The sequence below is a fragment of the Schistocerca americana genome, chromosome 1 (assembly GCF_021461395.2).
Source record: "Schistocerca americana isolate TAMUIC-IGC-003095 chromosome 1, iqSchAmer2.1, whole genome shotgun sequence".
Lineage (NCBI taxonomy): Eukaryota > Metazoa > Arthropoda > Insecta > Orthoptera > Acrididae > Schistocerca > Schistocerca americana.
The window spans coordinates 1,108,066,494-1,108,093,473 of NC_060119.1; the positions used below are offsets into that span (position 1 = coordinate 1,108,066,494).

The window sequence follows — 26,980 nt, forward strand, 5'->3', positions numbered from 1 at the left end:
GATAAAACTGTAACAAGAAATAATATACTATAAGTAGTAGATAAGTTTTCCATTTGGATAGCGAAGTGTCTGACGAACGCAGAAGTACAGAGCATCCAAACTGCAGACTCGAAATAGCAAGATTGTGTTATGAACTCTCTTTCTGAAGGTATTTCACTAGGAGCCCGTCAGAGGGAGTGAATATTATACAATAAACAGGTAGGGCAGGAATGGCGTTCAAACTTTTGAAATCCGGTGGTACAGAAGAATGCTAATGGTGAGAGATGAAGTTCGGATAACTAGTGAGGACGTACGTAATCGAATAATTGAGAAAAGAAATTTGTGGGAGAATTCGCTTAAAAGTAGATTCATATTCATAGGAAAGCTTAGGAGGCATGGAGGAGTGGTCAGTTGAATAGTGGATCGTAGAAGGGGACGGGGGCTGCGTGGGGGAATTGTAGATATTGAGCAACGCTCGACAGTAGAAAGCAGGTTAAAATGCATGTGGATGACATTAGTTTATGCAGAGGTGAAAAGTAGTACTCAGGATAGAGAAGCGTCAACTACTACGTCAAACCATTCTTCGAAATGAAGACGAGGACGACAATAGGAGAACTATTCGTACTTGAGCTCCGTTTCTAAAGACCTGTACATCGACGTACGTTAAACCTCAAATTTCATTCTTTCGTTTGCAGGCCTTCAAAATAAATGGTCAAAATTTCTCTGCAAGCTTCACGCGCTTGTTCGAGATAGCACGCGGTTAAGAGTACTGGACTGCAGTCCATTGCTTATTTTGGGCGGAAGCCCTTTCTGGCAGTGTTTCCACCTGCTCTTCCCTCTTCCGTCTCGTCTCGTCTCATGCCGTTTTGTCTCACGGTTGCTGCAAAACGGAAGAAGTATGTTCATAGATTCATGAATGCTGCTTAATTTAAAACAATTTCATATTAAGACACCTGCTCCGTGAGCAACAAACGTACGATGTAATTCTCAGAATTCGTACTGAGGATTGTACACTTATTTGCCACCCGTATTTGGAGCGATCATAAGTATGTGCACTCGTTGTTTTCCGGGTAGTGACTGATTCGTGTAGCAAGTTCTATTGAAGCTGCTCCTTCTCTGAAGGAAAAAAAAAGCGCACATGTGCTGTTGCATGTGTATGTACATAGTAATCGTTGATGCCTGTCAAACGTGGCATTAGTTTGAGCCACGTTAAGTTCTATTGGACAAAAACGGCTGAGATGCTACCTGATCCGAACTTTCACATGCTAGACTGAGCCAGGTGGTGCATTGGTGTATACACCAGGCTAGAATCCAGGAGTAGCGTGCTCGAAATCTCGATACCGCCATCCAGATTTGAGGTCGTCTTTGCTGTCCCTACACACATTACAACAAACTGTAGGCTAGTTCTTTCGAAAAGGACGTGGCTGATTCTCTTAAGTAACTGTTTTCCATACGAGCTTTCAGCCAATATCTTATGTCCTGCCGGCCGTTGTGTCCGAGCGGTTCTGGGAGCTTCAGTGCGGAAGCTTGCTGCTACTATGGTCGCAGGTTCGAATCCTGCCTCGAGCATGGATGTGTGGGATGTCCTTAGGTTAGCTAGGTTTAAGTAGTTCTAAGTCTAGGGGACTGATGACCTCAGATGTTAAGTCCCATAGTGCTTAGAGCCATTTGAACCATCTTACGTCCTCGTCGTCGATTTGTCGTTAAACTGCAGTCCTTCTTCGTCACTCACCAAATGATTGTGCAGGATTATTTTTTCAATGAAGTGTGCCTGGCCTTCTGGACGCGGTTAAGGACCTAGTCGACCGTGACACGGACGTCTCGCCCCCCCCCCCCCCCCCCCCAGACCGACGCACACTGGGAGGTGAAACCTCGACAGCTCACCGGCTGCGCTCGGCCTCCGTATCGGAAAGAGCCGGCCGGGGTTGGGTGTTTACATCGGCCGCATTTGATCGGGATCGGGTTGCTCGCGCCGCCCACGCCGGGAAAGCGATATGGCTGCCCGGCTGTGCGCCGACGCCGGGACGCCAACGCCAAGCGGCACTGAGCCCCGCTGTGTTCCCCACCTCCTCCCCCCCCCCCACCCCACCCTCTGCTCCAGGGGGAGCCAGGAGGCCCGCACTCACTGTGTAGCCGACGACGGGGGCCGTTCTAGGTGTGCAAGCCAGGCTTCCAGTCTGAATAACAATAATACACGAACTTCCAGCATGCTGGAGTAATTTGAGGCAGCAATAGAACGAAAAACCATTTCAAGTTCCAAGTATTTTATTTTTCAATCGATAATTAGTTTCGGGCCGACATCCGATTTCAAATCAACATAACAAAGTTGGAAGCTGACTTTGTTGAAATATTCGGAAATGCCTTTTTCGACTATACGTTGATTCGAAAGTGGGTCTCGGCCCGAAACTAGGCAACGCATGAAAAATAAAATATTTGCAACGTGGATTGGTTTTTCGTTCTGTTAACAATAATATAGTTTGTTGGCGTAGAAAACTAAACTTACTGGTACGGCAGAACACTTCTAATGGTACTGTTGAGCCACCAGCTGCACGGAGTGCGAGAACATTAAGTGAACTTTACTTCGGTGTTTGGCGGAACACAATTATAATAGACTGAATAACATAAGGCTTTCCTAAGTGAACGTTTTACATGTCGTCATTTTTGTATCTTCTGTATAAGTAATATATGTGGGTGTCGCATGTCATTGTATCTGTGTTGGTGACTCATTTTTCACCTTAAGATAGCTAAAGAAGCCGAAATCCGGTTCATGACAAAATAAATTTAATCTCCTGATGTCGTGCAAAAACGTTCTACAAAATTTAGTTTGAAACTTCCTGGCAGACTAAAACTGTGTGCCGGACCGAGACTCGAACTCGGGACCTTCGCCTTTCTCAGAAGAGCTTCTGTGGAGTTTGGAAGGTAAGAGACGAGATACTGGCAGAATTGAAGCTGTGAGGACGGGTCGTGAGTCGTGCTTGGGTAGCTCAGTCGATAGAGCACTTGCCCGCGAAAGGCAAAGGTCACGAGATTGAGTGTCGGTCTGGCATGCAGTTTTAATCTACCAGGAAGTTTCATATCAGCGCACACTCCCGATGCAGAGTGAAAATTTCATTTTCGAAAATTTAATTTGTTTGGTCTCAAACCAACTTTCAGCTTCTCAGACTGTGTTAGGTGACAACTCAGTGCCGCAAATACGGTAAAATCACTAGCGACTGACACATATAACTGCACAAAAGATGAAAAATGATGACATGCAGAATGTTCACATCGGGAAATGTTATTTTTTTTGTCATGCAGAAACGGTTACCCCGTCCGAACAGGCCTCGAAAGGCCCAACGGTACCGACCGACCGCCGTGTAATCGTTAGCCCATAGGCGTCACTAGGTGAGGACCGTTGTCAGTTACCGGACCAGAGCCGCTACTTCTCGGGCAAGCAGCTCCTCAATTGCCTTCATATGGGCTGAGTGCACCCCGCTTCCAAACAGCGCTTGGCAGACGCAGACGGTCACCCATCCGAGTTATAGCCAAGCCCGACAGCGCTTAACTTCGGTGATCTGATGGGAAGTGGTGTTACCACTGCGGCAAGGCCGTTGGCAGGAATGATTAAATTAGTTGAAAAAGAAATAGTTTTCTGTGAAGATACACTCAACAGTCGATAAAAAATAATTCTGAGTTTACAATTTCTATCTGTTATTTACAATTAAAATTTCATGTAAAAGAAGGGGAGAGGAAACTAAATTTGATCATTTAAATTCTAAGCTGGCACTCGGTGTCATACGTTAGTTCATTTCCAGTGGGGTCATCTTACTGCTTTTCCTTACAGAATGTAAAACTTCGCATTCTGCATCATATGAGTCGTTAAAAGAAGATAGGCAAAAAGTGAATCTTTCCCAGTTTCTTTCTTTTTAGATAATCTTACGACTGACCAGTAAACACTTTCTCACATTGCTTGCATGCGATTCTATATACACCACTCTGTGCCAATGGTTGCAGTTTGTCTTTACTGCTGAATAAAAATTTTGGTATGCTGTTGGTATTACAAAATGCAGGAGTCATGTTGCGAGGCTTCAACTGTTCACCGAGATTATCTGAAATATTGTAGTATACGGGATGTTGGCCCACGCCGGCCGCTGTGGCCGAGCAGTTCTAGGCGCTTCAGTCCGGACCTGCGCTGCTGCTACAGTCGCAGGTTCGAATCCTGCCTCGGGCATGGTTGTGTGTAATGTCCTTGGGTTGGTTAGTTTTAAGTCTAGGGGACTGATGACCTCAGATGTCAAGTCCCATAGTGCTTAAAGCCATTTGAACCATTTGTTGGCCCGCTTTTGTAACTACTTACTGGTTCCTGTTGGTCTGCATGCAGAGATGGTGTAATTTTATGCATTTTCTTTTTTCGTGCTACATTATCAACCAGGGCAGAACTGCAATCCATTTCCTGCAGTTTGGAGACTTGAGTGGAACAGATACTGTGGCTGTGTGGGTGCTGGGAACTTAGGATTACTCTATTAGTAGCTATGTTTATTCCGTAAATGCTAAATAAGTGTGTCTTTCTGCTGATATCTATATTACGGCGCGAGAAGTTTGTAGAAGAGCCTCACACTTCCATTGTGAAGTGAATTTTCTTACGTTTGGAGCACGAACGTTGTATAATTCTCGAATGGCACCAGTCCATAAACACATATCTGAACCAATACTTAGAAGTTTTGTTTTAAATTGTTCTTGAAAATATTTCCCCTCTTTTAAATGAAGCTTCAGTTACTAACAATAGATTGAAATTGTAAATTCAAAATTATTTTTCATCAGTTGTTAAATGTATCTCGACGAAAGAATGTTTTTCTTCATAAGTTAATGTAATTATTGCAGCGTTACAAAAGAAATGAATAATTTCCTATTCGAACGCTCTGCATATCAGTATTTTTTCTTTTTGTAAATAAATGTAAGTAACATCTGTGTAAGTCGCACGTCATTGTCTGTCTGCGACATTCAGTGGTCTTCTGAAGATGGCTAAGAACCCGAACGCCGCGTCGTGACCAAATGAATATAATTTTGCTGAATGTCAGGAAATGTTCTTATTTAGCAATAAAAATACTTTTTTTATGTACTATATCGGCTGGTGTCATTAGTTTTATGACAATGCGTCGAAAATTACATCGACGTTTTCAATATATATATTGTTACAAGTAGTAAAAGACAAAAACATGAAAGCATGAACCCAACCTCCAACATGAATGGCACTATGAGCGTATCCAAGTGTTTTTAATGTTTCAACTCACGTTTACGGCACTGAAGATGGCCACACAGTAGGGCCGAAATCCAGGTACGGAACAAATATCATATGCGGTTGACTGCCGTACCCTTTACTGCTTGCAGTGAATGCAGTCGCTGGTTACAACTGTTTCCCTGTGGAATCAAACCCGTCAAATGTTGTGATTGATGACTGAATATGATTTGGATATGTCTGAAACTGAAAGAAAACTGTTACTGTCATAGTGTTCAAAACCTTTTAGTAGAAATTACAAAGACAGCTATAACAAAAACAGTTTTTCGAGAGTGCCATTGTTTCTTTCCTGTTTTTTTTTTACAAAAACATTTGCAGTCTGTCTTCTGTCGTTCAACCAATTTCGTTATTGCTCTAAAAACTTCCGCCTTCAGTGAAAGTAGTCTACCGAAAGGACAGGTGTGCTACTCATTCTTGCATATTTGCAGGCGACTTCATAAAATTCTGAAAACTGTGTGGAATAATCTTTCCAATTTTCAATGGATTTTTGCTTGGTCCTCCTACAGGAGTTCTCGGACAGATTGAAAGTTAGTTTCTCTGAGAATCATCAGATTCATTACTCTTCCAATACCGTGAAATACTTTATGATGGTCAGGCCATAATGGAACCATCTCTTCATTTATTTTTCTTGGATTTTCAGATTGGGATTGTGTCACAGTCGCGCCCTCTAAAAGTGATTTAAGAGAGAGAAACCTATAAGTAGATTCACCCAGCAAATGCATAGATTAATTTTTTAAAAATGTGAATCGAGTAAATCAGAGCTCTGACAACACATCCGTTGCATCTACATTGTACATATATGAATGCATCAGGTTCAGTGCGAATGCACAATTACGTTCACTCGGGAATCTCATAGTAGCTAGCATGGAGGACACGAACGGGGACTACGGGCAGGTGGCGTTCGGTGGGAATGTGGGTCGACCGAGAGACGTGCAAAGACAGCCCGCGCATTTGCGTTGAACATCGTGTCCGGATGGCGCAGTGGTCAACGCAGCTGCCTAGTAAGCAGGTTCGAATCCCAGTCAGGTACACATTTTCACTCGTCGCTGCTGATTCTGCATAAAGTCCGGAACGAACTGACATCAGTAGTTCGTTCCCTTTCCCTTCTTTTCTCCCCTCTCCACCTTCAATTTACATAACTGTACTTTCAGTTGTTTTTAGTAGCACATCGGTGTATATCATCCATCCATAATGTGGCATCGGACCCTTTCCCGGCAGTCCGACAGTCGATCACAGGACTTAACCGGCCACTTATCGGAAAGTCGCTTGCGGAGTCTGCAGAATATGCAGACGTAAACACACAAGTTTCTAAGAATTTCACACCAGTGAGTGGGCTGCCCCAGGGGTCGCCGTTGGCAGCTGTACTACAGGCGTTGAGGAGGCGAGCCATGGACAGCAACTTCCCCTTAGTATGCAGAGCTTGCCTCTGCTGTCGCCGCGTTTCGCATGGCGGACATCAGTAGGGGATCCTCTAGAGTACTGAGACTCCCCCACACTGGCTGCCAACTTGGTTCGCAGCTCGGCGCCCCAGCGCGTTTTGTGTCGTCAGCATGCGGGGTCACGTCTCAGCTGCAGGAGCTGCAGCCTCTCGCTGACTGCTATTCTGTTCTTTACTGTGCAGGGCCGTGACGTCCTGTATTGTGATGGTGACGCAACGAGTGTTTGCAGCATAGCATAGCTAGCTTGCAGCGTCTGCTTTCCGTCTACAAGCAGCGATCGGTTCTATGCGGATTCCAGCATCGTATTACATGCCCGCTCTCTCATGGTTGATACAATCAGTCTGTTAGGATAAACACACACACACACACACACACACACACACACACACACACACACACACACACAATATATATATATATTGGGGGGGACTACCGGAAAAAGATTAGTACACCTGTGTAACAACCACAGCACAGATACGAATACATAGAAGGAACAATGCTTTATTGTATGATTATATGATAGCGGAACAAACACTGGTAGCAGTTACTTGTGAAAAATATCAGGGAGTATGCGTGCGGTACGATTTGAAGTGGAATGATCACATAAAATTAATTGTTGGTAAGGCGGGTGCCAGGTTGAGATTCATTGCGAGAGTCTGTAGAAAATGTAGTCCATCAACAAAGGAGATGGCTTACAAAACACTCGTTCGACCTATACTTGAGTATTGCTCATCAGTGCAGGATCTGTACCAAGTCGGGTTGACGGAGGAGATAGAGGAGATCCAAAGAAGAGCCGAGCGTTTCGTTACCGGGTTATTTGGTAAGTGTGATAGCGGTACGGAGATGTTTAGCAAACTGAAGTGGCAGACTCTGCAAGAGAGGCGCTCTGCATCGCGGTGTAGCCTGCTGTCCAGGTTTCGAGAGGGTGCGTTTCTGGATGAGGTATCGAATATATTGTTTCCCCCTACTTATACCTCCCGAGGAGATCACGAATGTAAAATTAGAGAGATTCGAGCGCGCACGGAGGCTTTCCGGCAGTCGTTCTTCCCGCGAACCATACGCGACTAGAACAGGAAAGGGAGGTAATGACAGTGGCACGTAAAGTGCCCTCCGCCACACACCGTTGGGTGGTTTGCGGAGTGTAAATGTAGATGTAGATGTACGAGGGCCTGTGAACCCAGACGAAATGTTACGAACCGGTTCTTAGCAATGAGACTAAGGGCGTGCACACCTCTAGCCTGTCTTCGACTCGCGTCACAGCATCGGCGTGCACGGTTCGACAGGTGCCGACAGAGGATCTCTTGGAAGATGGAATGGCGCGCTGTGCTCTTCAACGACGAAAGCCGATTCTGCCTGCATGTTTGTGATGGTTGTCTGCCCGTATAACGTAGACCCAGTGAGTGTGTCTCGTAGAGTGTATTCGTCCGAGACACACTGGCCCAAACAGATGGCTTATACTCGGGGATGCGACAAGCTACAACTTGTTTCCGGAGGGGACGGTGACCAACGCTCGGTGTGTGTGTGTGTGTGTGTGTGTGTGTGTGTGTGTGTGTGTGTGTGTGTGTGTGTGTGTGGTTTGAGGTTTTCGGGCGCTAAACAGCGTGGTCATCAGCGCCCAACCAACGCTCGGTACGTGCAGAATGTTGTTACACCCATTCTTTTACTGTTATTCCAACGGAAGGCGATGCGTTGTCCCAACAATATAATGCTAGCCCACACACTGCAAGTGAATATCAACGTCCTCTGCAAGACGTGCAGCAACTTCCGTGACCAGCACGATATCCAGACTTGTCTCGAATCGAGCACGTGTGGGATGTGATGGGGACGAGAAGTGACTCCTGCGACCTGTCAACCAACAACTCTTACAGAACTACGTGAACAGGTCGGTCAGGCGTGGAATAACGTATCACGGGTCAGTATTCGCCATCTGTGCGATCGACTGGATGTCAGAGTCAGCGCCTGCATTGCCACGCGTGGAGGCTACACCAGCTGCTAATATTGGTGTTTCAGCAAAGGTCGATACCTCGTACCTCAGAACCGCGTGTGCTATTGATATGTAAATTTGTTTCATGTACTCCATATGCACTGTTGCAACAGTAGATCATGAACGAAATGGAAACCTCAAAAAGGTTGTAGTAATTTTTTTTTCGACAGTGTAGCATTATCACCAGCTACGTCTTATATGCATGAGATGTAACACTCCATTTATTTCATAAGTGTTTAAAGAAATCTAAACGAATTTTTCGTCACGTGAAAGTTCCAAGAGGAAACCGTTATTTTGTTTCTTGTTTAATATACACTGACTGTTAAAAAAAGTAAAGCACTCACAAAGGAAGTTGTAAACTGTATCGAACTTCATGAGTTGATTGGATATGTGATGTTACTGCAGCAATTACAAAAATTTGCAACTTGGGCAGTATGAGCCCACTTCTCAGTACGACGCTGTACACCCTCTGGCCTGGCTGGATGCCTGCACTCAATGGATGGGGAAGGGCGTGATACAGCTGTCGAGACACGATGGCTCACAGATATTGTAACTTGTCCTCGATGTCCTAGATGCTGGCACTGGGACGTAGTTGACGTCTGTGCTAGTCCCCCACATGTTCTATGGAGGACATATGTCTGTCTTCCTAGCCACGGGAGTATCTCAACATCATGCAGACAGTTCATAGAAACACGTGCCATGTGTGAACGAGCATTGTCCTGTTGGAAAATGTCAGCACGATATTGTTACATGATAGGTAACACATGAGGACGCAGAGCTCTCTCAATCACTATTAGATACACCATAGTTTCCCCACAAAAACTCTAGGCGTAACAGCTCTGTGCCTCATCAAAACATTGCCAAATATGGCGGCCATCTGGAGAGAAGTAGTCCCATTCTACCAACGATGGTCATCGTAGGTAGTACAGAACTGCGATTCAGCTGCAGTCCGTGCTTTTCGGCCACTACAGCATTCCAAACACATCAGTTTTTGTTGCTGTGTCGACGGCAGCCTACGTATGTTATAGCACTTCGCTAACCCGGCTGCTCTTATTTTCTGGTCAATGGTGCGCGATGACACACAGTGCCCCTTACGTGGATGGCAGGCGCGTATGTGAAGAGGTTATGACGCCTGGTACACAGTGCGGCGGTCATCTCTTGAAATGGTCGGTGGTCAGACGTGATTGACTGGAACATTGACAATGAGTGTGTCTGCCATCACATTCTCAGGCAGACCAAGGCACAGTCACATCCCAATGCCAGAAAAATCAGGGTATTGTAGGTTTTGCCCAACAGATGCATAGTATAAAACAAATCAACGAATCGAATACGCTGAAGGCTGAATATACCCTTCTCTAATCTAGACTCGGGCTTGTGGACGAGTATCTCTCCCCCCTCCCCCCTCTCCCTCTCCCGCACGTGTCTAGTAAAGTCAACTGCGGATTGTAAAGAGTGTGTAGTACACGCAAATGCAGAAGTTCCTCATCAACAGTGTTCGGCGAGCCCCTTTGGTTACATCTGGCGCAGTTCAGTCTTCGAATGAAGATCGGTGGCTACACACATTTCAGTTGACTGGTAATGTTTGTGTAACACTTACTGTTGTTCTGTTATTTTGCTCCTAATTACAGTATCTGATTAAGGTGGGAGTCCACCAAACATGTCGTAATGAATGAAAAATAGTAAGCTATCTACACTGTTACTCGAAGGGAAAAAAAGATCGCAGACCGTTTAAGGAGTCTCTTTATTAAAACGGGCTCTTGGTTCTATATAATATCACAATTGAAATCCATATTTGAGGTCTGAATTTTTTTCTACATGTGCTCTGAGATTTTTGATTTGTTTTTTTTCATTAGAAGAACATTGAGAGCCTCCGAGAGCTGGAAACTCAATGTTTGTTTCGTACAATGAACGAAAGTGAAAGTGACATATTAATGAAGGACCACTCAATGCGTGGAAAAAATCCGTGGCTACAACTGTTAAAAAATAGGACTAAAATTATCTGTATATGGAAAAGTGATCAGTGTAAATTAACAGAAAAGACAGTTACAGAAATAACTGACGAGCTCTGGTATCTAGTACAGTAACGGGATGGACAATGAAAGAAATAAACAGAAAATAAAATTTTCTTGGGATGCTTGTGATAGACTACATAGCGTTATTTAAAAAGGAGCAGCCGACATGTGCATAAACGGGAATTTACGAATAGTATGTATCAACGGTTTTTGCATATGACGGTGAGAAACGTACATTTAATGCTAAAAGCATCCAAAAAGCTGAAGGTTGTTAAATGTAGAAACTGACGTTAGGAATTACTTGGAAAAACAGGAAACACGGTGATATAAAAACCGTAATTATGACCTTAATGGGTATACATTTGATGTGAGAGGGAAAGGTGGGATGCTGAAAGGGTGATACATAGTCCAAGAAAGTTCTTCGCTGCATTCCGAGAAATAAGAAAAGACAGAAACGGCGCCAGTATGGAAGATGGTTAGCAAAGATGGACACACATCACTGGTCATAGTGCATGGAGAGGCGGCTTTTATCCAGCAGTAAGTGTCAAATGGATGACGATCAGAGTACAGTGTGTCCCATTTGCTTTCAGGCCTAAAAAACCTAATCAAGGGATACAGTAATAGTGGGAGAGGGTTGAGAAGCTGCCAGTGGGGATTTTTACACACGGAACGTGCGTTATAGTATTCACAGTTCAAATTACGTAAGGAAATAGCAAACAAATGGAAATAGTGCAGAGAAGATTTTTTCTTTTTTGCCGACCTCCTAAAAAGGTTATTGTCTTCAATATCAAAGCAATAACTTTCGTCCTCTTGCTCTCCAGGAATACGAAATACAAATACAAGAAACGCAACGGAGAAAATACCCGTGCTCTCAAACACACCGTGTGCTGGAGTGAGTATAAACTACGTATTTCAAAGCAATTGCTTTAAACGTGTTTGTACGTAGCTGTTGCGCTATGTTTACGCTATGATTTTGGGACATTTGAGGGGCCCGGTACAAAATTCTCAAGGTATCATCTACGTCTATACTCCTGAACCCATCTTATGGTGTGTGGCGAAGGATACTTTGTGTATCATCCTCCCTTCCCCTTTCTCTTGTTTCAGTCAAATTGATGGCCTATACCACGTGATTATGCTATTGATTAAATGATTCCGTATGAACATTAAAGCTGATCGCGAGTCTGACAGAAGAATATATATATATATATATATATATATAGATATAGTCATCAGTATAGCCCGCATCTCGTGGTCGTGCGGTAGCGTTCTCGCTTCCCACGCCCGGGTTCCCGGGTTCAGTTCCCGGCGGGGTCAGGGATTTTCTCTGCCTCGTGATGGCTGGGTGTTGTGTGCTGTCCTTAGGTTAGTTAGGTTTAAGTAGTTCTAAGTTCTAGGGGACTGATGACCATAGCTGTAAAGTCCCATAGTGCTCAGAGTCATTTGAACCATCATCAGTATATTCAAGACCCTCTAGAATTGCAGTGAGCTCCGCTGTAAATAACGAGGCTTGGCGGTAGGGGGGGGGGGGGGGGGGTGCTGGATTTGAACACTTTGTCTGTCGATATACGCGCTTCCAACCCCATCTGTAATACGTGATTAATCTGTGTAGAGACCGTGCACATGTTGCCAACCACTTAGAAGGTCCTTCAACAGTTGGGGAGTCATTATGTTCGGTGTGTGGTGTATCCGTTGGAATCTGTCGTGGGATTCTTGTACATTTTGACGTTCGTGCGGCAGTTTAGGGGAGAGGAGGGTAAGGATCAGAGGGTCTAGGGCGTGGAAGTCTCGTACGCGCGCCGAGAAAGCGCAGCGGCCGCTGGAGTGTGAGGACCGCGAAAAGCTGCGCAGCGCGGGGGCAGATCCACTTCCGGTAGGCAGGCAGCGCGTCACTTCCGGAGGCTAGAGCGGCGACCTTGGGCGGATGAGTAATAAGGCGCCGCGGTAGCACTGCTGTGTGGGAGGATGAGGATGAGGGCGGGTCAGGGAGGGACGGCCGGAAGTTTAAATGCCCGCAGCGCCGTCGCTGCCTCCTCCCACACCAAGTCGGCACGCTGTCGCAGAGGCTTCCATGCGAGGATCCGTCTGCCGGGGCCGCTTACTGTGACGGACAGCTCTGTTCTAGCGTTTTACGGTTTCATTTCGGTGTGAATTTCCGTACTTGGGACTCCAAGGCTAATCTCTGTAGCTAAATGCTGAACGAAATGTGTATACGAGAACCATTTTCAATATTTTTCTAAGTGTGTGTCGTCAGTCTTTTGAAGCTGGGCTCTACGATTTCGCTCCGTCTGCTGGTCTATATTTCATCTCTGAGTAGCACATAGACAGCTTCCTTAATTATTTTTTCTATTGCAATAGCTTTACCACGAGTACTATGGAAATTATTCACTGTCCCCTTATATAATCATTGTTTTTTATCCACATATTCTTGCCAGTCCACTTACGGGGAGATTTATTATCTTTGGCCGAATGAAACATGTTCTTTGAGAATTTTTTTCTCGGGATGTGTTATAGATATCTGTGTGAAATTTGGTCAAAATGTTTGCTGATATTCACTCTCCAGACTGGAATTTTTTCGACCGGAAATGTCGAAGAGCAAAGGCGAAAGTGCCATCGGAACGAAACAAAATTTCGATGTAGACCGCCACGCGTGATGTGTGACAGGTCAGCCGCTTCGTCTGAAATCAAAATTGAGTTGACGTGACCCAAGTATATAAGATTCTTTAGAAGTTGTACCTCGCTTAAGTTATTTGGACCATAGGAAACAAAATGACGGCCATTTGAAAAAAATAGGGTTTTTCCCATCGATTTTTCGACTTCGTCGGCCAAGTAAAATATTTATATTTGATGGATCGGAATAAAAGTGGTACAACTCGTATACAATTTAGGTAGCTTCGTCGGAAAAATAAAGAATCATGCCAATCGGTTCAGTTGATTGGAAGTTACCATAGCGTGCGATAAAAAAAACGTCATTTCGAGAAAAACGCGTTTGACTTTTTGACTACATATAATTGCAATATTATGCAACTTTCGTTCAATCTGCTATTCCGGGTCCATAAACTAGTCCTTCCTCGTCCTCATAGACGGCATTCTGCTCGATCTGGGGCATCCTGCGCTATTCCAGAGCCGCTCGTACGGCCGGTGACAAGCGGTTTTCGGCCGCTTGAATCCGGTGGTCGTCTGAATGCTTGGCGAAATGCGTCAAATAGTCCCAGTGTGACGTCCATCGGTGTCATGTCTTTAGAATTGCTGAATACCCTTCGTTGAAGCGGATCACTGCCAGGAAAGTCGCAATCTCCACAGTCTTCGCACCAGGATGCAAATGCTTGGGAGCTAACTTCCAAACACACGCGTTCAAACTTTCATTTGAATTTTGTGTGTTTCCTCCCAAGCACCGATACAATAACTCGTCCCCCGAAAGAGGCCAATTTCAGGTACGTGCATTTTTTGTTCAACCGCGAATAAAAAAACATTTCCGTTGCGTATTCGGAAAAACCGTTTCAGGGGTGGATTCTAAACACTTTTATGGATCGAAAAATGCAATGTAGAAAATCAGATTTTCTGAACCAAAAGAGAGTAAACCTTCCCTTAAATGTCATGTCTGTAACATCAAATCACAGATGTGTCGATTCTCTCTCTTTCCGGTTTCCCACAATTGATGATTCATTTCCATACAATAGTGTACTCTAATCGAGCATTAACAGAAATATCTTCATCAAACTGAGGCTTACGTTTCACACAAACAGAATTCCTTTAGCGATGAATGCCCTCTTTTTCGTTTTCTAGTCTACTATTTATGTCGTCCTTGCTCCGTCCGTCGTGAGCTGTCAGAATTCTTTAACTTCGTCCGCTTTGTGATCATGAGTTTCGTTGTTAATTTACCGCTAATCTGATTTCTGCTACTCATCGCTTTCGTCTTTTTCCGGTTTACTCTAGTCCATTTTCTGTGCTCATTAGTCTGTTAATTCTGCTGAACAGCTCCTGTAATTGTTCTTAAATTTCACTGAGAATAGCGTCAGCGTCCCCGGCAAGGTGCATACATCAGTTGCCGTCAGATCACGGATGTTAAGCACCGTCGGGCGTGGCCATTACTTGGGTGGGTGACCGATCGGACACGCAGCGTGCTGTTGACAAATTTTCCCTTCACCTTTACGGCAGACAGGACGAGAGGGGCCCCCCTGAATACCAGTCTCTGCGCCATTGACCTGAATTAAATCCCAAATACGTCCACAGCGTCTCATGAAGCGAGAGCATGCGACGCTGTTGATGATGCGTGCGTCGGATGTGGACGCGAAGCTCGGTGAGACCCCTTAGTGCTCTTAGAGAGGGCCAGGCTCTGTGCCGGCACTTGGGTCCACAGTAAAACCTTTCTAGTAAGTCGAGTGAACCTGCCCTTCGGCATCTCCAAGCCATTCATCCCATACGTCTTCAATTTCTTTCTGACAATAACAATGTCGTAACGGAATCCTATCACTGTAAACCACTGCTGAACCCGTTTGTTTCTCGATGGAGACTTCGCTCTTCAGCTTGAACAGTAGAGGACATGTTTATAAACATGTGTCGTGATCATTGTAATTTTTGTGTTTATCACAAAACATTACGGTGACGTGGCCTGCATAATGGCTAGATAACGTTGGCCTACCTTGAAACGCGTGTTACTAACCTTAAAATATAAAGTGAGACCCATTACTGCTTATCACGTCTTTTATAGCACCTTCTTAAACATCTGCATGTGCTGCTACCTCTGTTCTCTTGTGTGACGGAGGATGCTACCACGTTGTATGGTGCATAAAAAAGGTCTAACAGCCCCTCTCCGTACACTCCTCTAATTTGTCTTAGTGGTCATAACGAGATGTAAGTCCGGGAAGTAATATGCTAGTTGATTAATCTTGGAACCTAAGCTCTCAAAATACTGAGTATGGAATCTACGGAACTCTGAATACCCTCTGATCTGCTCCATTGATATCTCCCTCCTCCTGCTTCTACACCAGTCTCCACGGCTGATATTTATTGCTATGTGTATACTGATTTCTCAAAGCGTTATTCCCTTCCACTGTGATGCCCGTCTAGGATAACTACTTCTTCAGTGACAAACTGCCTAACTCAAGTTTTTCCTCTCGTCTGTGGATGATTCGACTCAAGTCCAGCCAGATCACAGGCTCGGGAAATCTTGTCCTTTTGAGTCTGATTTCTTCTAACAGTGTCCTCGATCTCCGGTAGAGTTTGTTACTTAATTATTGCTCTCACCTTCCCTTTCTTAAACGTCAAATATCTCTCCAAGGATAGTTTCTTTTTGCTTGTTCTGCACCATGTATTTCTACAATTTCAATTTCGGCAGCCAATAGCACTACGTTCACTACTTGTTTGTAGGGCCTTAGTTGCAGTTCTTTACATCATTAACTATTCTTGTTATAAAGCATTATGTTCTTCTTCTTCTTCCCCCTTCTTCTTCTTCACATTCTTACTATTCCCTATACTACTCTTGTTTATGCTGGGCTGTGACATAATGTTTGCACCTCACTGATCACATCTGCTGCTCTCACACCTGACCCCTCAGCCCAACTACCCTGCGTTTCGTTGACCGTTGGCCATGCATTCAGTTCGGAGCGCCTCGTCCTGTAGACTCGGCGTCACTTAATTTCTGCTTTTCTTCATTTCATAACCACGTCCTTTCACGCAAGAAGTATTGCTATATCAGTACATCATTGTTAAGGTTATTTTAACAAACCATAAGTGTGCTAATTGTACGTTTACATTTACATTCTGAAAACCACTGTGAAGTGCATGCCAGCGAGTACTCGCATTTTACTACGTATTAGGGCATTTTTCCATATATTTCGGGTATAGAGTGCGCTCCGTATTTCTCAGGTCGCCTTTGCGATCTGTACGGGAGCAATACGTTCTGCTGATGACCTGTGTAAATGAGATAAGCTAATTAAAGAATAATCATCAAATAAGTTTCCCGACGTCAGAGTTTCCCGGCGTCAGAGTTTCCCGGCGTCAGAGTTTCCCGGCGTCAGAGTTTCCCGGCGTCAGAGTTTCCCGGCGTCAGAGTTTCCCGGCGTCAGAGTTTCCCGGCGTCAGAGTTTCCCGGCGTCAGAGTTTCCCGGCGTCAGAGTTTCCCGGCGTCAGAGTTTCCCGGCGTCAGAGTTTCCCGGCGTCAGAGTTTCCCGGCGTCAGAGTTTCCCGGCGTCAGAGTTTCCCGGCGTCAGAGTTTCCCGGCGTCAGAGTTTCCCGGCGTCAGAGTTTCCCGGCGTCAGAGTTTCCCGGCGTCAGAGTTTCCCGGCGTCAGAGTTTCCCGGCGTCAGAGTTTCCCGGCGTCAGAGTTTCCCGGCGTCAGAGTTTCCCGGCGTCAGAGTTTCCCGGCGTCAGAGTTTCCCGGCGTCAGAGTTTCCCGGCGTCAGAGTTTCCCGGCGTCAGAGTTTCCCGGCGTCAGAGTTTCCCGGCGTCAGAGTTTCCCGGCGTCAGAGTTTCCCGGCGTCAGAGTTTCCCGGCGTCAGAGTTTCCCGGCGTCAGAGTTTCCCGGCGTCAGAGTTTCCCGGCGTCAGAGTTTCCCGGCGTCAGAGTTTCCCGGCGTCAGAGTTTCCCGGCGTCAGAGTTTCCCGGCGTCAGAGTTTCCCGGCGTCAGAGTTTCCCGGCGTCAGAGTTTCCCGGCGTCAGAGTTTCCCGGCGTCAGAGTTTCCCGGCGTCAGAGTTTCCCGGCGTCAGAGTTTCCCGGCGTCAGAGTTTCCCGGCGTCAGAGTTTCCCGGCGTCAGAGTTTCCCGGCGTCAGAGTTTCCCGGCGTCAGAGTTTCCCGGCGTCAGAGTTTCCCGGCGTCAGAGTTTCCCGGCGTCAGAGTTTCCCGGCGTCAGAGTTTCCCGGCGTCAGAGTTTCCCGGCGTCAGAGTTTCCCGGCGTCAGAGTTTCCCGGCGTCAGAGTTTCCCGGCGTCAGAGTTTCCCGGCGTCAGAGTTTCCCGGCGTCAGAGTTTCCCGGCGTCAGAGTTTCCCGGCGTCAGAGTTTCCCGGCGTCAGAGTTTCCCGGCGTCAGAGTTTCCCGGCGTCAGAGTTTCCCGGCGTCAGAGTTTCCCGGCGTCAGAGTTTCCCGGCGTCCGTCCGAGTTTCGTTCCACTGAGGTCCATGCGACCGTCGGCATTTGAAATGCATTTTGGAATGTTTAGGCGTCCCGTCAAGTGTGAATCGGCGTTACGCGTCTTAACGTGCGGCGTCCGACCGCACTCCGCAGCAACAGCGGGCAGGCCGGAGAGCCAAGGCCGTGAGCAGCGCTGGCCGGCCGGTCCACATTCCTGTGCAATCGCCGAGGCACGCCGGACCACAGCCGGGGTACTGCCCGCACGTGTCCGCGCTGCGACCAATCCAGTCCAAACCAAACCCTGCACTCCCACTCCGCTGTTTCTACAGCGTGTGAAAAACTCTCTAAGATTTTGAGACGCCTTAGTAGTCACTAAAACGAGGGAAATAGTCCAGGAAACATGGTTATGGAAACTTAACCTTTCTGAGATACGAACACGAGTTAATGCGAGGCTTAGTCGCAGAGCTTTCATTTTCATCTTGAAAGATAAAGTTACATGATTTATTTTTCGTTTGTTCGCAGGTACATATCTGCAGTCGATTTGTTTTGATCCCTCTAGCGGCGTTACTGTCGAGCGGTGATGTTAATGTGTACCATCAAACGAACAAACAAGTTCAAATGGTTCAAATGGCTCTGAGCATTATGGGACTCAACATCTGAGGTCATCGGTCCCCTACACTTAGAACTACTTAAACCTAACTAACGTAAGGACACTAGCTGCTTATATTTTGTGACCCACCGTCTAATTTCTTATGGTGGGTCGTATGTTGCCACTTAGCCGCTGTGACTGGGTACGGGGTCCGGAGTGACTGAAAGTAACACCACACCGGCTCCCGTCCCCACTCACACCGTTGCCCGTGTCCCGCCACGTGGAGGCGGGCTCTGTTTGTTTAGATCCAATTGATATCTTTTTTTTGTGCAGCATTAGAAATACTTATAACTAATACAAAATCAAGTGAGATATTAATAAACAAAACGAAATTAAATATTTGGGAAGAAGGAAGGAAGTACCTAGCTTTAAGCTCTTATTAGACATGGAGATGCTGTTACCTATTTACATACAAAGTGCAATCTGTTTTTAGGATTGTGTGTGATTTGTGCACCTCTTGTCGGTTGTTCCACTCTGTTCTTTGAAGCTGACTTGGTTGACACTATGGATCATCCGCGCGGGACGCTTCAGTATCTGTGTTGGTGCCCTGCTCTGTACCTGTTTCTTCTTCATCACTCGTGGTGCTAATCATATCTGTGTCCCCCTGGGCATCGTGATGTCTGTCTGGACCGACTTGCCAACGGTAGGGTCTGTTGCGTAAGTATTCTATTTGTTGGATCTTCGAGATTTCGTCAGTTAGTTTGTTGAGTTCAGTCCACCTTTCCGGGTCGCGTATTATGGCATGTAGTTCGTTCTGTGTGTTCAGGCGATTTATGTGTACTGTGTGTCTTGTGTTCGTGCGTTGTCCGCAGAAGAAGACAGTATGTTCAGGGGAACCTTCTTCCCCGCATGTGCATCTATAAGTCCGCTGCAGACTCACGCGGTACAGGTGCGTGGGATAATGGCCATGTCCTGTGATGAAATGTACCATACCGCGGCTGGGATCGATATATTTTAGTTTTAGTCTTTCCCGGATGTCAGGGAAGAAGTTGTATACACGGCGGCCCTTGTCGCTGTTGGCCCACTCGCTCTGCCAGGTATCCACTCGCCATGTTCTGAGTTAGCGTGTTGTCTCAGTCGGTACACCAGTGATCTGCCGAACTTGGTCTATTCTCCCCATCCTAAGCCAGTACATTGCTGCGCGGTACCTGATGGTGATATCTATGGGGAAGATTCCCATGACGACACATAGTGCGTCATTTGATGTTGTGTTGAATGCCTCTGTTAGTCGAAGTAGAACACTTCTTTGGCCTCGACGTACAATGGTTCTGCTGGTTGAGAGATTTAATCTGTGGGCCCACGTACTGGCAGCAAAGCATAGTACTGACTCGAAGAGAGCGCAATGATATGTTCGTGTCACTGACAGGGGTAGTCTGAATTGTTCCGAATTTAGCCTAGCCAGTTTGTGTAGTATCTTTTCTGCTTTGTTTGTGAATATTCGCATGTGTTCGTGGAAGTTCAATCGTTCATCAATGTATACTCCTAGATAGCGTGTGACTGCTAGTCTTTTTATGTTTGTGTCCCCGATTTGGACTATTGGGTTCCTGCGCAGGATACCCTTTAGCAATGTATAAGTTGTTTTGTTTCCTGCTATCTTTAATTTATTATCTGTGCACCATTGGGTTATTGTCTGAAGTGTTCCATTGGCTCTTTCTTCTAGCTGGGTACGGTTGTTTGCTGAAACTACGACGAGTAGATCATCAGCATAAGCGACAACTCCATCTGTCAAGATGTGCTCCTGTAGTAGCTGTAGGAGCGGTTCTATAACTATGTCCCAGAAGATGGGGTCGCAGATCGACCCTTGTGGACAGCCTTTTGTAATTCGTTTAATCACTTTCTGGTTGTCCATTTGCCAAACGGCCGTTCTGTCTCTGCAATAGTCCATGAAACTATTATACAGAGACTCCGGTACCTGCAGGTGTCTGAGCCTCTTGAACAAGGCCGGCCACCAGAGGTTGTCGAAGGCACCTGAGATGTCTATCATAATTGCAAGTGTGTATTTGGAGGGTGTGTCGTGTACTATTTGGAGTGCTCTGTTAATTGCGTCGTCTCTAGATTTCCCTTCCCTGAAGCCGTATTGGTGTGGTGTCAATCCCCGTAGTGTTTGGTGTGCTTGTAGTCTTTTGCGGAGTAGTTTTTCTTGTACTTTACCGAGTGTATTGATAAGGCAAATTGGTCTGTATGACTTGGGGTCTGATGGGTCTTTGTCTGGAGCCTTTTTGGTGATAACCGCCTTCGAGGTCTTCCACACTGCAAGCACACGGCCCAGCCTTAATGCATCGTTTAACAACGTTGTGAGAAACGGGTAATCTGCGGTGCAATTTGTTTCAGTACCTCAGAGTGGATACCATCCGGTCCAGGCGCCTTTTTGTTTTTGAGTTCTGAGATCGCTGTCGCCACTTCTTCTTGCGCAAATGGACAGGTGACGGTTGGTGTGCTGTATACTGTGTCTACTTCGCGTCTCAGTGCTGCATGTTGTGTGTCTGTGTCTGCGATGTCGTCAGGCGGGAGTTTGCTCAGCAGGAACTCTGCTGTGCGTCTCCAGCCCATCTCACCATCCTCCTGTCGCAGCGTTCGCAGAACCAGTGGGCTCTTAATTTTCTCTGTCATGATTTTGTATGGTTCCCCCCAAATGTTTAGTTGTGTTTGTGCTGCTACATGGCTATTCCAATGGTCTCTCCTGGTCTTATTCAGCTCAAGTTTATATTTGTCCTTGGCAGTCTGTTGAATGAGTGAGGTGATGGTGGGCAAGTTCGTATCGTGGTGGATAATTGCTTGAGACGAACCAAGGCGCGGCGTCCATGATCCTGTGAATCTTGTTCTGTGGGATATGAATCTTTTTAACTTCACAACCATATAACAATGGGAAGAACGACCGTCTTCCACATGAGTAATTTTCCACTGGTGGCAGTCGATTAGCTTTTAGCAATGGGTACATGTTATAAATACTACGCGAACCTCGATTACACACATTCAATTTGTGGGAGTACCACAGTAGTTCAGAGTCAAATTTTAGGCCGAAATATTTGACGCTGTTACACCAGGGGAGGCCCCGATCCTCAGTGATTTGTCGATTGGGCAGTGCCCTCCTGTTTGTAACATGAGTGCACTACATTGGGCTGAATTTACTTTCATTTTGCAAATGTTTCACCATTGTGTTACGTCCCCTACATGCCTCTGGAGGTGGAAAAAGGTTTGCATTGTCATCCGCTTTGGGTTGTCATTTGTTAATGTAAAGGATAAGCCCCAATACCGAGCCTTGAGGAACTGCTGCTCCAGTTTCTTAAGACTGCTCTTACATCTTAAGCTTACATAGAACTTCCAACTACCTAAGAAGGAAGCCAGGGTTTTGGCGATATGTACAGGACACTCGTGTTGGAGGAGCTTGTACAAGAGGCCGTCATGTCAGACACGATCGAAGGCTATTTTATCCACAGGAAGACACCCATCCTGTGTGCGACTGCCTTTGCCTTACATATTTGCTCAATTACACGGGTGGCTTGGGATATGGTGCCAAGCCCCCTCGAAAACCACACTGTTCGGAAATGGTTGTACGTCGGTCAGTAAGGAAAGGTTGGAGTGATTTAAGGGTTAAGCGTTGTAGTATTTTACTTTCGAAACTTAGGAGTAAAATAGGACGGTAGTTTTGTGGAAAGAGGGGGTTTTAGTTAGGTATGGGAATGAAAATAATTTCGGCTATTTTCCAGGAGGATGGGCATGGTGATCGTCCGCAACATCGGCTCCCCTATTGCGCTATGGGCTTCCGAATCATAACACAGTACTACTCGAATATTTTTATGATTTAACATAACCAAACGTTGTGGATTTATACCACTACCTTACACCATAAAATAATTAGTTAAGCGAAAGAGAGAACATCCATAAACTCCCATAGTACTTGAAAATGGAAATAAATTTCCGAAATGCGTCTTACTATGCATGGAAGATGGAAAAAAAAGAAAAACTAAGAACTTAACCTGTGTAATAGGTTTGTTGTTGTTGTTGTTGTGGTCTTCAGTCCTGAGACTGGTTTGATGCAGCTCTCCATGCTACTCTACCCTGTGCAAGCTTCATCATCTCCCAGTACCTACTGCAACCTACATCCTTCTGTATCTGTTTGATGTATTCATCTCTTGGTCTCCCTCTACGATTTTTACCCTCCACGCTGCCCTCCAATGCTAAATTTGTGATCCTTGATGCCTCAAAACATGTCCTACCAACCGATCCCTTCTTCTAGTCAAGTTGTGCCACAAACTTCTCTTCTCCCCAATCCTATTCAATACCTCCTCATTAGTTACGTGATCTACCCACCTTATCTTCAGCATTCTTCTGTAGCACCACATTTCGAAAGCTTCTATTCTCTTCTTGTCCCAACTAGTTATCGTCCATGTTTCACTTCCATACATGGCTACACTCCATACAAATACTTTCAGAAACGACTTCCTGACACTTAAATCTATACTCGATGTTAACAAATTTCTCTTCTTCAGAAACGATTTCATTGCCATTGCCCGTCTACATTTTATATCCTCTCTACTTCGACCATCATCAGTTATTTTACTCCCTAAATAGCAAAATTCCTTTACTACTTTAAGTGTCTCGTTACCTAATCTAATTCCCTCAGCATCACCCGACTTAATTCGACTACATTCTATTATCCTCGTTTTGCTTTTGTTGATGTTCATCTTATATCCTCCTTTCAAGACACTGTCCATTCCATTCAACTGTTCTTCCAAGTCCTTTGCTGTCTCTGACAATTACAATGTCATCGGCGAACCTCAAAATTTTTACTTCTTCTTCATGAATTTTAATACCTACTCCGAATTTTTCTTTTGTTTCCTTTACTGCTTGCTCAGTATACAGATTTACTGTTTAAATCATATTGACACAATTGCAGGTTTTCAAAATGTAACATTGATAACGAATGAAATTAAACCACAGTTTACCTCTAATTTTCGTATTAGGCATTCAGCAATAATCTCTCTCCCTCTCTCTGGAAGATGAAGCGTGTGCTGCAGCAGAGCAGAGCAGAGAAGAGCTGCGCCCTTGTCCGCTGGAGAGGAGACGAGAGGCGGAAGTAATGCGACTCGGTGCTGTGCTGTGGTGTGGTGGGGCCATTACTGTGCAGGGTGACGGGGTGGGGAGGGGAAGCCCCCAGGCGGCGCTGCTAACGAGCGGCGCGCTGATTGGCGGTGGCTGCCCTGCCAGGCACAAAGGGCGCCGATCGACCCGACAACCCACCTGCGCCCGTCTCAGCCTCTCTGTAAAAGCCTATGTAACAATGCAGCGTGCCGACGCTGGCAGCAAGTTTCCTGTGCTCCTTCCAGCCGCGCAGTATCTCAAACGTTACATGTTTTTTTATGAATGCTTAGTGTCTTTTCTCTCGGAAACCGCAGCTTAGATACATATTATATAATAACTGAAGTTGAAGAGGGGGGAAGGGAGGGAAAGGAAAGGGACTATTGATGTCAGCTGCATGGGGACTTTAGATGGAATCAGCGGCGACAGGTGAAAATGTGTGACGGATCAGGATTCGAACCCGGAATCTTTTGCTTACTAGGCACCCCCCCCCCCTCTCTCTCTCTCTCTCTCTCTCTCTCTCTCTCTCTCTCTCTCTCTCTCTCTCTCCCTCTCCCCCTTTCCCCCTCACCCAATCATTGTGCTGTAAAAGGTAACTTACATTCTTCTCCTTGTTCTTCACCTTCATCTTTTCCCGGTTCTCTACGGGGTCGGCATCATTATACGGGGTTTGACAGCGGTAGGGATTGTCGGTGGCGGGATGCCCTTTCTTCTGACGAACCATTCCCCACCCGCCGGGAGGAATACGAAATGTATGTACCCAATATGTCTGCTGCTAGATGAAATCTCATGTTCAAGTGTGAGAACGTTTCCTGAATGTTTGCGTAGCTTGTATCGGAGCCAGGAAGAAGGTATCAGCCCTTTATTCAGTTAGATGAATGCGAGAGACCACCTAGAAACTACATCCAGGCTGGCCGGCTTTCTAGCCCTCGAAGTTTGTGCGCGAGGCGGATTTGACCCGGAAGCGACATGTGAACGCGCTCGGCTATCCGAAAGCGCCAGGGGGTTCCTTTTATTATGCCTTATCTTATGGTGTCGTCCTGTGCCATTCGCGGATTAGACATGAATAATGACTGTTTGTAAGCTTTTGTGCGATCTGGTGTCTGCGTAATTTTATCTGCGCGATATCTACGGGACATAATGTGTTTGCCGGCCGCGGTGGCCGAGCGGTTCTGGGCACTTCACTCCGGAACCGCGCGACTGCTACGGTCGCAGGTTCGAATCGTGTGATGTCCTTAGGTTAGTTAGGATTAAGTAGTTCTAAGTTCCAGGGGACCGATGACCTCAGATGTTTAAGCCCCATAGTGCACACAGCCATTTGAACCATTTATGAACATAATGTGTTTCCTCCTGAAGAGTGTTAGTAATATATGTCCTGAAGTATAGTTGTTGGATATTTTTTTCCAAGCAAACCTGTCGAGGCATATGGCATCTTTCGTCCAGTGTCCGAAAGTTGGGATAATGTTCTTTTATTTTCTTTATTTTTAAGACACTTACATGTGGTTTCCACGCTGCAGTAATCGTTTTTTCAACCAGTCAGTGGTCGTAATGACTGTCAGTAGATAACAGGAGAGATAAAGAATCGTTATCCAATGTATGAAATCTCCCCAGTAGCCTGGCAATGACAAAAAAGGAATAAATAAAATCATGCCTAAAAGAATTTTCTGCAAACGATTTCGTTTACCGTGTCAACAATACCGTAGGCAACAGTAGGTATAGGTCAAGGCTTTTAGGTGGAGATAGATGCCGTGAGTGTATGGAAACTGATTTCACTCCTACGAAACCGCTTGTAACAAATGCCTTTAGGAATGTTATTTATTCTTTTCTCTCATTACCTAGCAGGTTTTATACATGGTATAATTATTCTTTGTTTCTTTGTTTCTTGTGTTTATCTGTCGACAGTCTTACAAGATCACCAATCGCTGGTCGAAATCGGTTACTGTAGTGTTTAATGCAGAAGGATGTATAGGTTGCAGAAGTTACTCGGAGATGAAGCTTGCACAAGATAGAGTAGCATGGGAGCTGCATCAAACCAGTACCAGTCTGTGGACTGAAAACAACAACAACAGTGTCTAATTGTCATGCGATTGCACCGCAGAAAAAAATTGAACAAAGTTGACCATAATTAATCGCTTAATCTTTCTGAGCCGTATATCAGTTACAGATTTTTGTAATATTTGTGCCCGAATCTCGTGGTCGTGCGGTAGCGTTCTCGCTTCCCACGCCCGGGTTCGATTCCCGGCGGGGTCAGGGATTTTCTCTGCCTCGTGATGGCTGGGTGTTGTGTGATGTCCTTAGGTTAGTTAGGTTTAAGTAGTTCTAAGTTCTAGGGGACTGATTACCACAGCTGTTAAGTCCCATAGTGCTCAGAGCCATTTGAACCATTTTTTTGTAATATTTGTCTCGCATTTCAAAAACTTCACCGTTGACCGCCAATAGTAGCTGATATAAATTTCTTTATTGCACAACCGGTTTCAGTCCACAGACCATCAACTGGTACCATAAAATATTTGTAAAATCCATGGCGTCAAAGATATATAAAATCCATTATTCGACACTGTATTCTGACGCCATTGATTTTATAGTGAACTGTCTGCTGTTGTAAATATTTTGTTATACCTCATGAAACCTTCCCGTCTCCTCTATATATCCTTTGTTAGGCATCCTTCCCTTCTACAATAACCTATGAAACCTTCCCTTAGGATTTCTATCTCTTAATTAATAATAACAAATGAAATCTTCCCTTTGAAATTATTTCTCTTTCTCAATAATAATAAGTGCAAATCTTCGTATAAAAATTTAAATGCTACTTATTAAAAGTGATTTGCTGATTATTTCGACGAAACAGAGAATGTGTCGTCCTCGTGCCCCTCAGTCGTTACCTGCAGTAACCCAAAACTGTTCCTTACCTTTTTTTACTGTTACTGGATCGCCATCTGACTGCTACATCGAACTGCGACATGAATATACTTACTCTGTTTTACTATACTCTACTAGTTGCTGATGGACTGTCATAATAAGTGGCTGTATTTATTACCAAAGCTGACGTTATTCTTTAATTAATTTGACTGAAGTTACATAATTCATAGGTAAACTTTTTCTTGACAGCAATAAAATTTTGCAAAGTTTTACGTTGATGGTTTTTGGGATGGATTATAATCAGTAATGCAATATTGCTGGCAAAAATTAATTATATTCTGAAAACCATTCTTCAAATATTTACTGTTGGTAATGAAATGATTTTACAAACGTTCAAATGGGACTTACTTTTTACAATAATCGTACAACTAGCATTGCGCAAACATACCTTCAGATGTCTTGAGTTTCTCAAAAAAATAATTCAATAATATTAATTCCTCTTATGATAATGGTTAGGTGATGTCTCTGTACATCCGTTTATAACCCCCTTGTAAATCATAGCTAGTGGCTGGCAGGCACACCGCTCCTCTCAACCTCTCGCTTCAGACCTGCTACCGACTCGCTCCGCATCTCGCTT

At 45.3% G+C, this 26,980-nt stretch overlaps 1 protein-coding gene across 1 annotated transcript in view; it reads left to right on the plus strand.

The window, feature by feature from the left end:
• LOC124596668 (fibrous sheath CABYR-binding protein-like) overlaps positions 1-17,798 on the plus strand; it is a 153,698-nt gene extending 135,900 nt beyond the window's left edge. The window contains exons 4-5 of the mRNA XM_047135887.1: positions 12,427-12,559; positions 16,659-17,798. Of these exons, the coding sequence (XP_046991843.1) occupies positions 12,427-12,559; positions 16,659-17,798 (1,273 nt within the window). The remainder of the gene's footprint in view (positions 1-12,426; positions 12,560-16,658) is intronic.
• Positions 17,799-26,980: the final 9,182 nt, after the last annotated feature.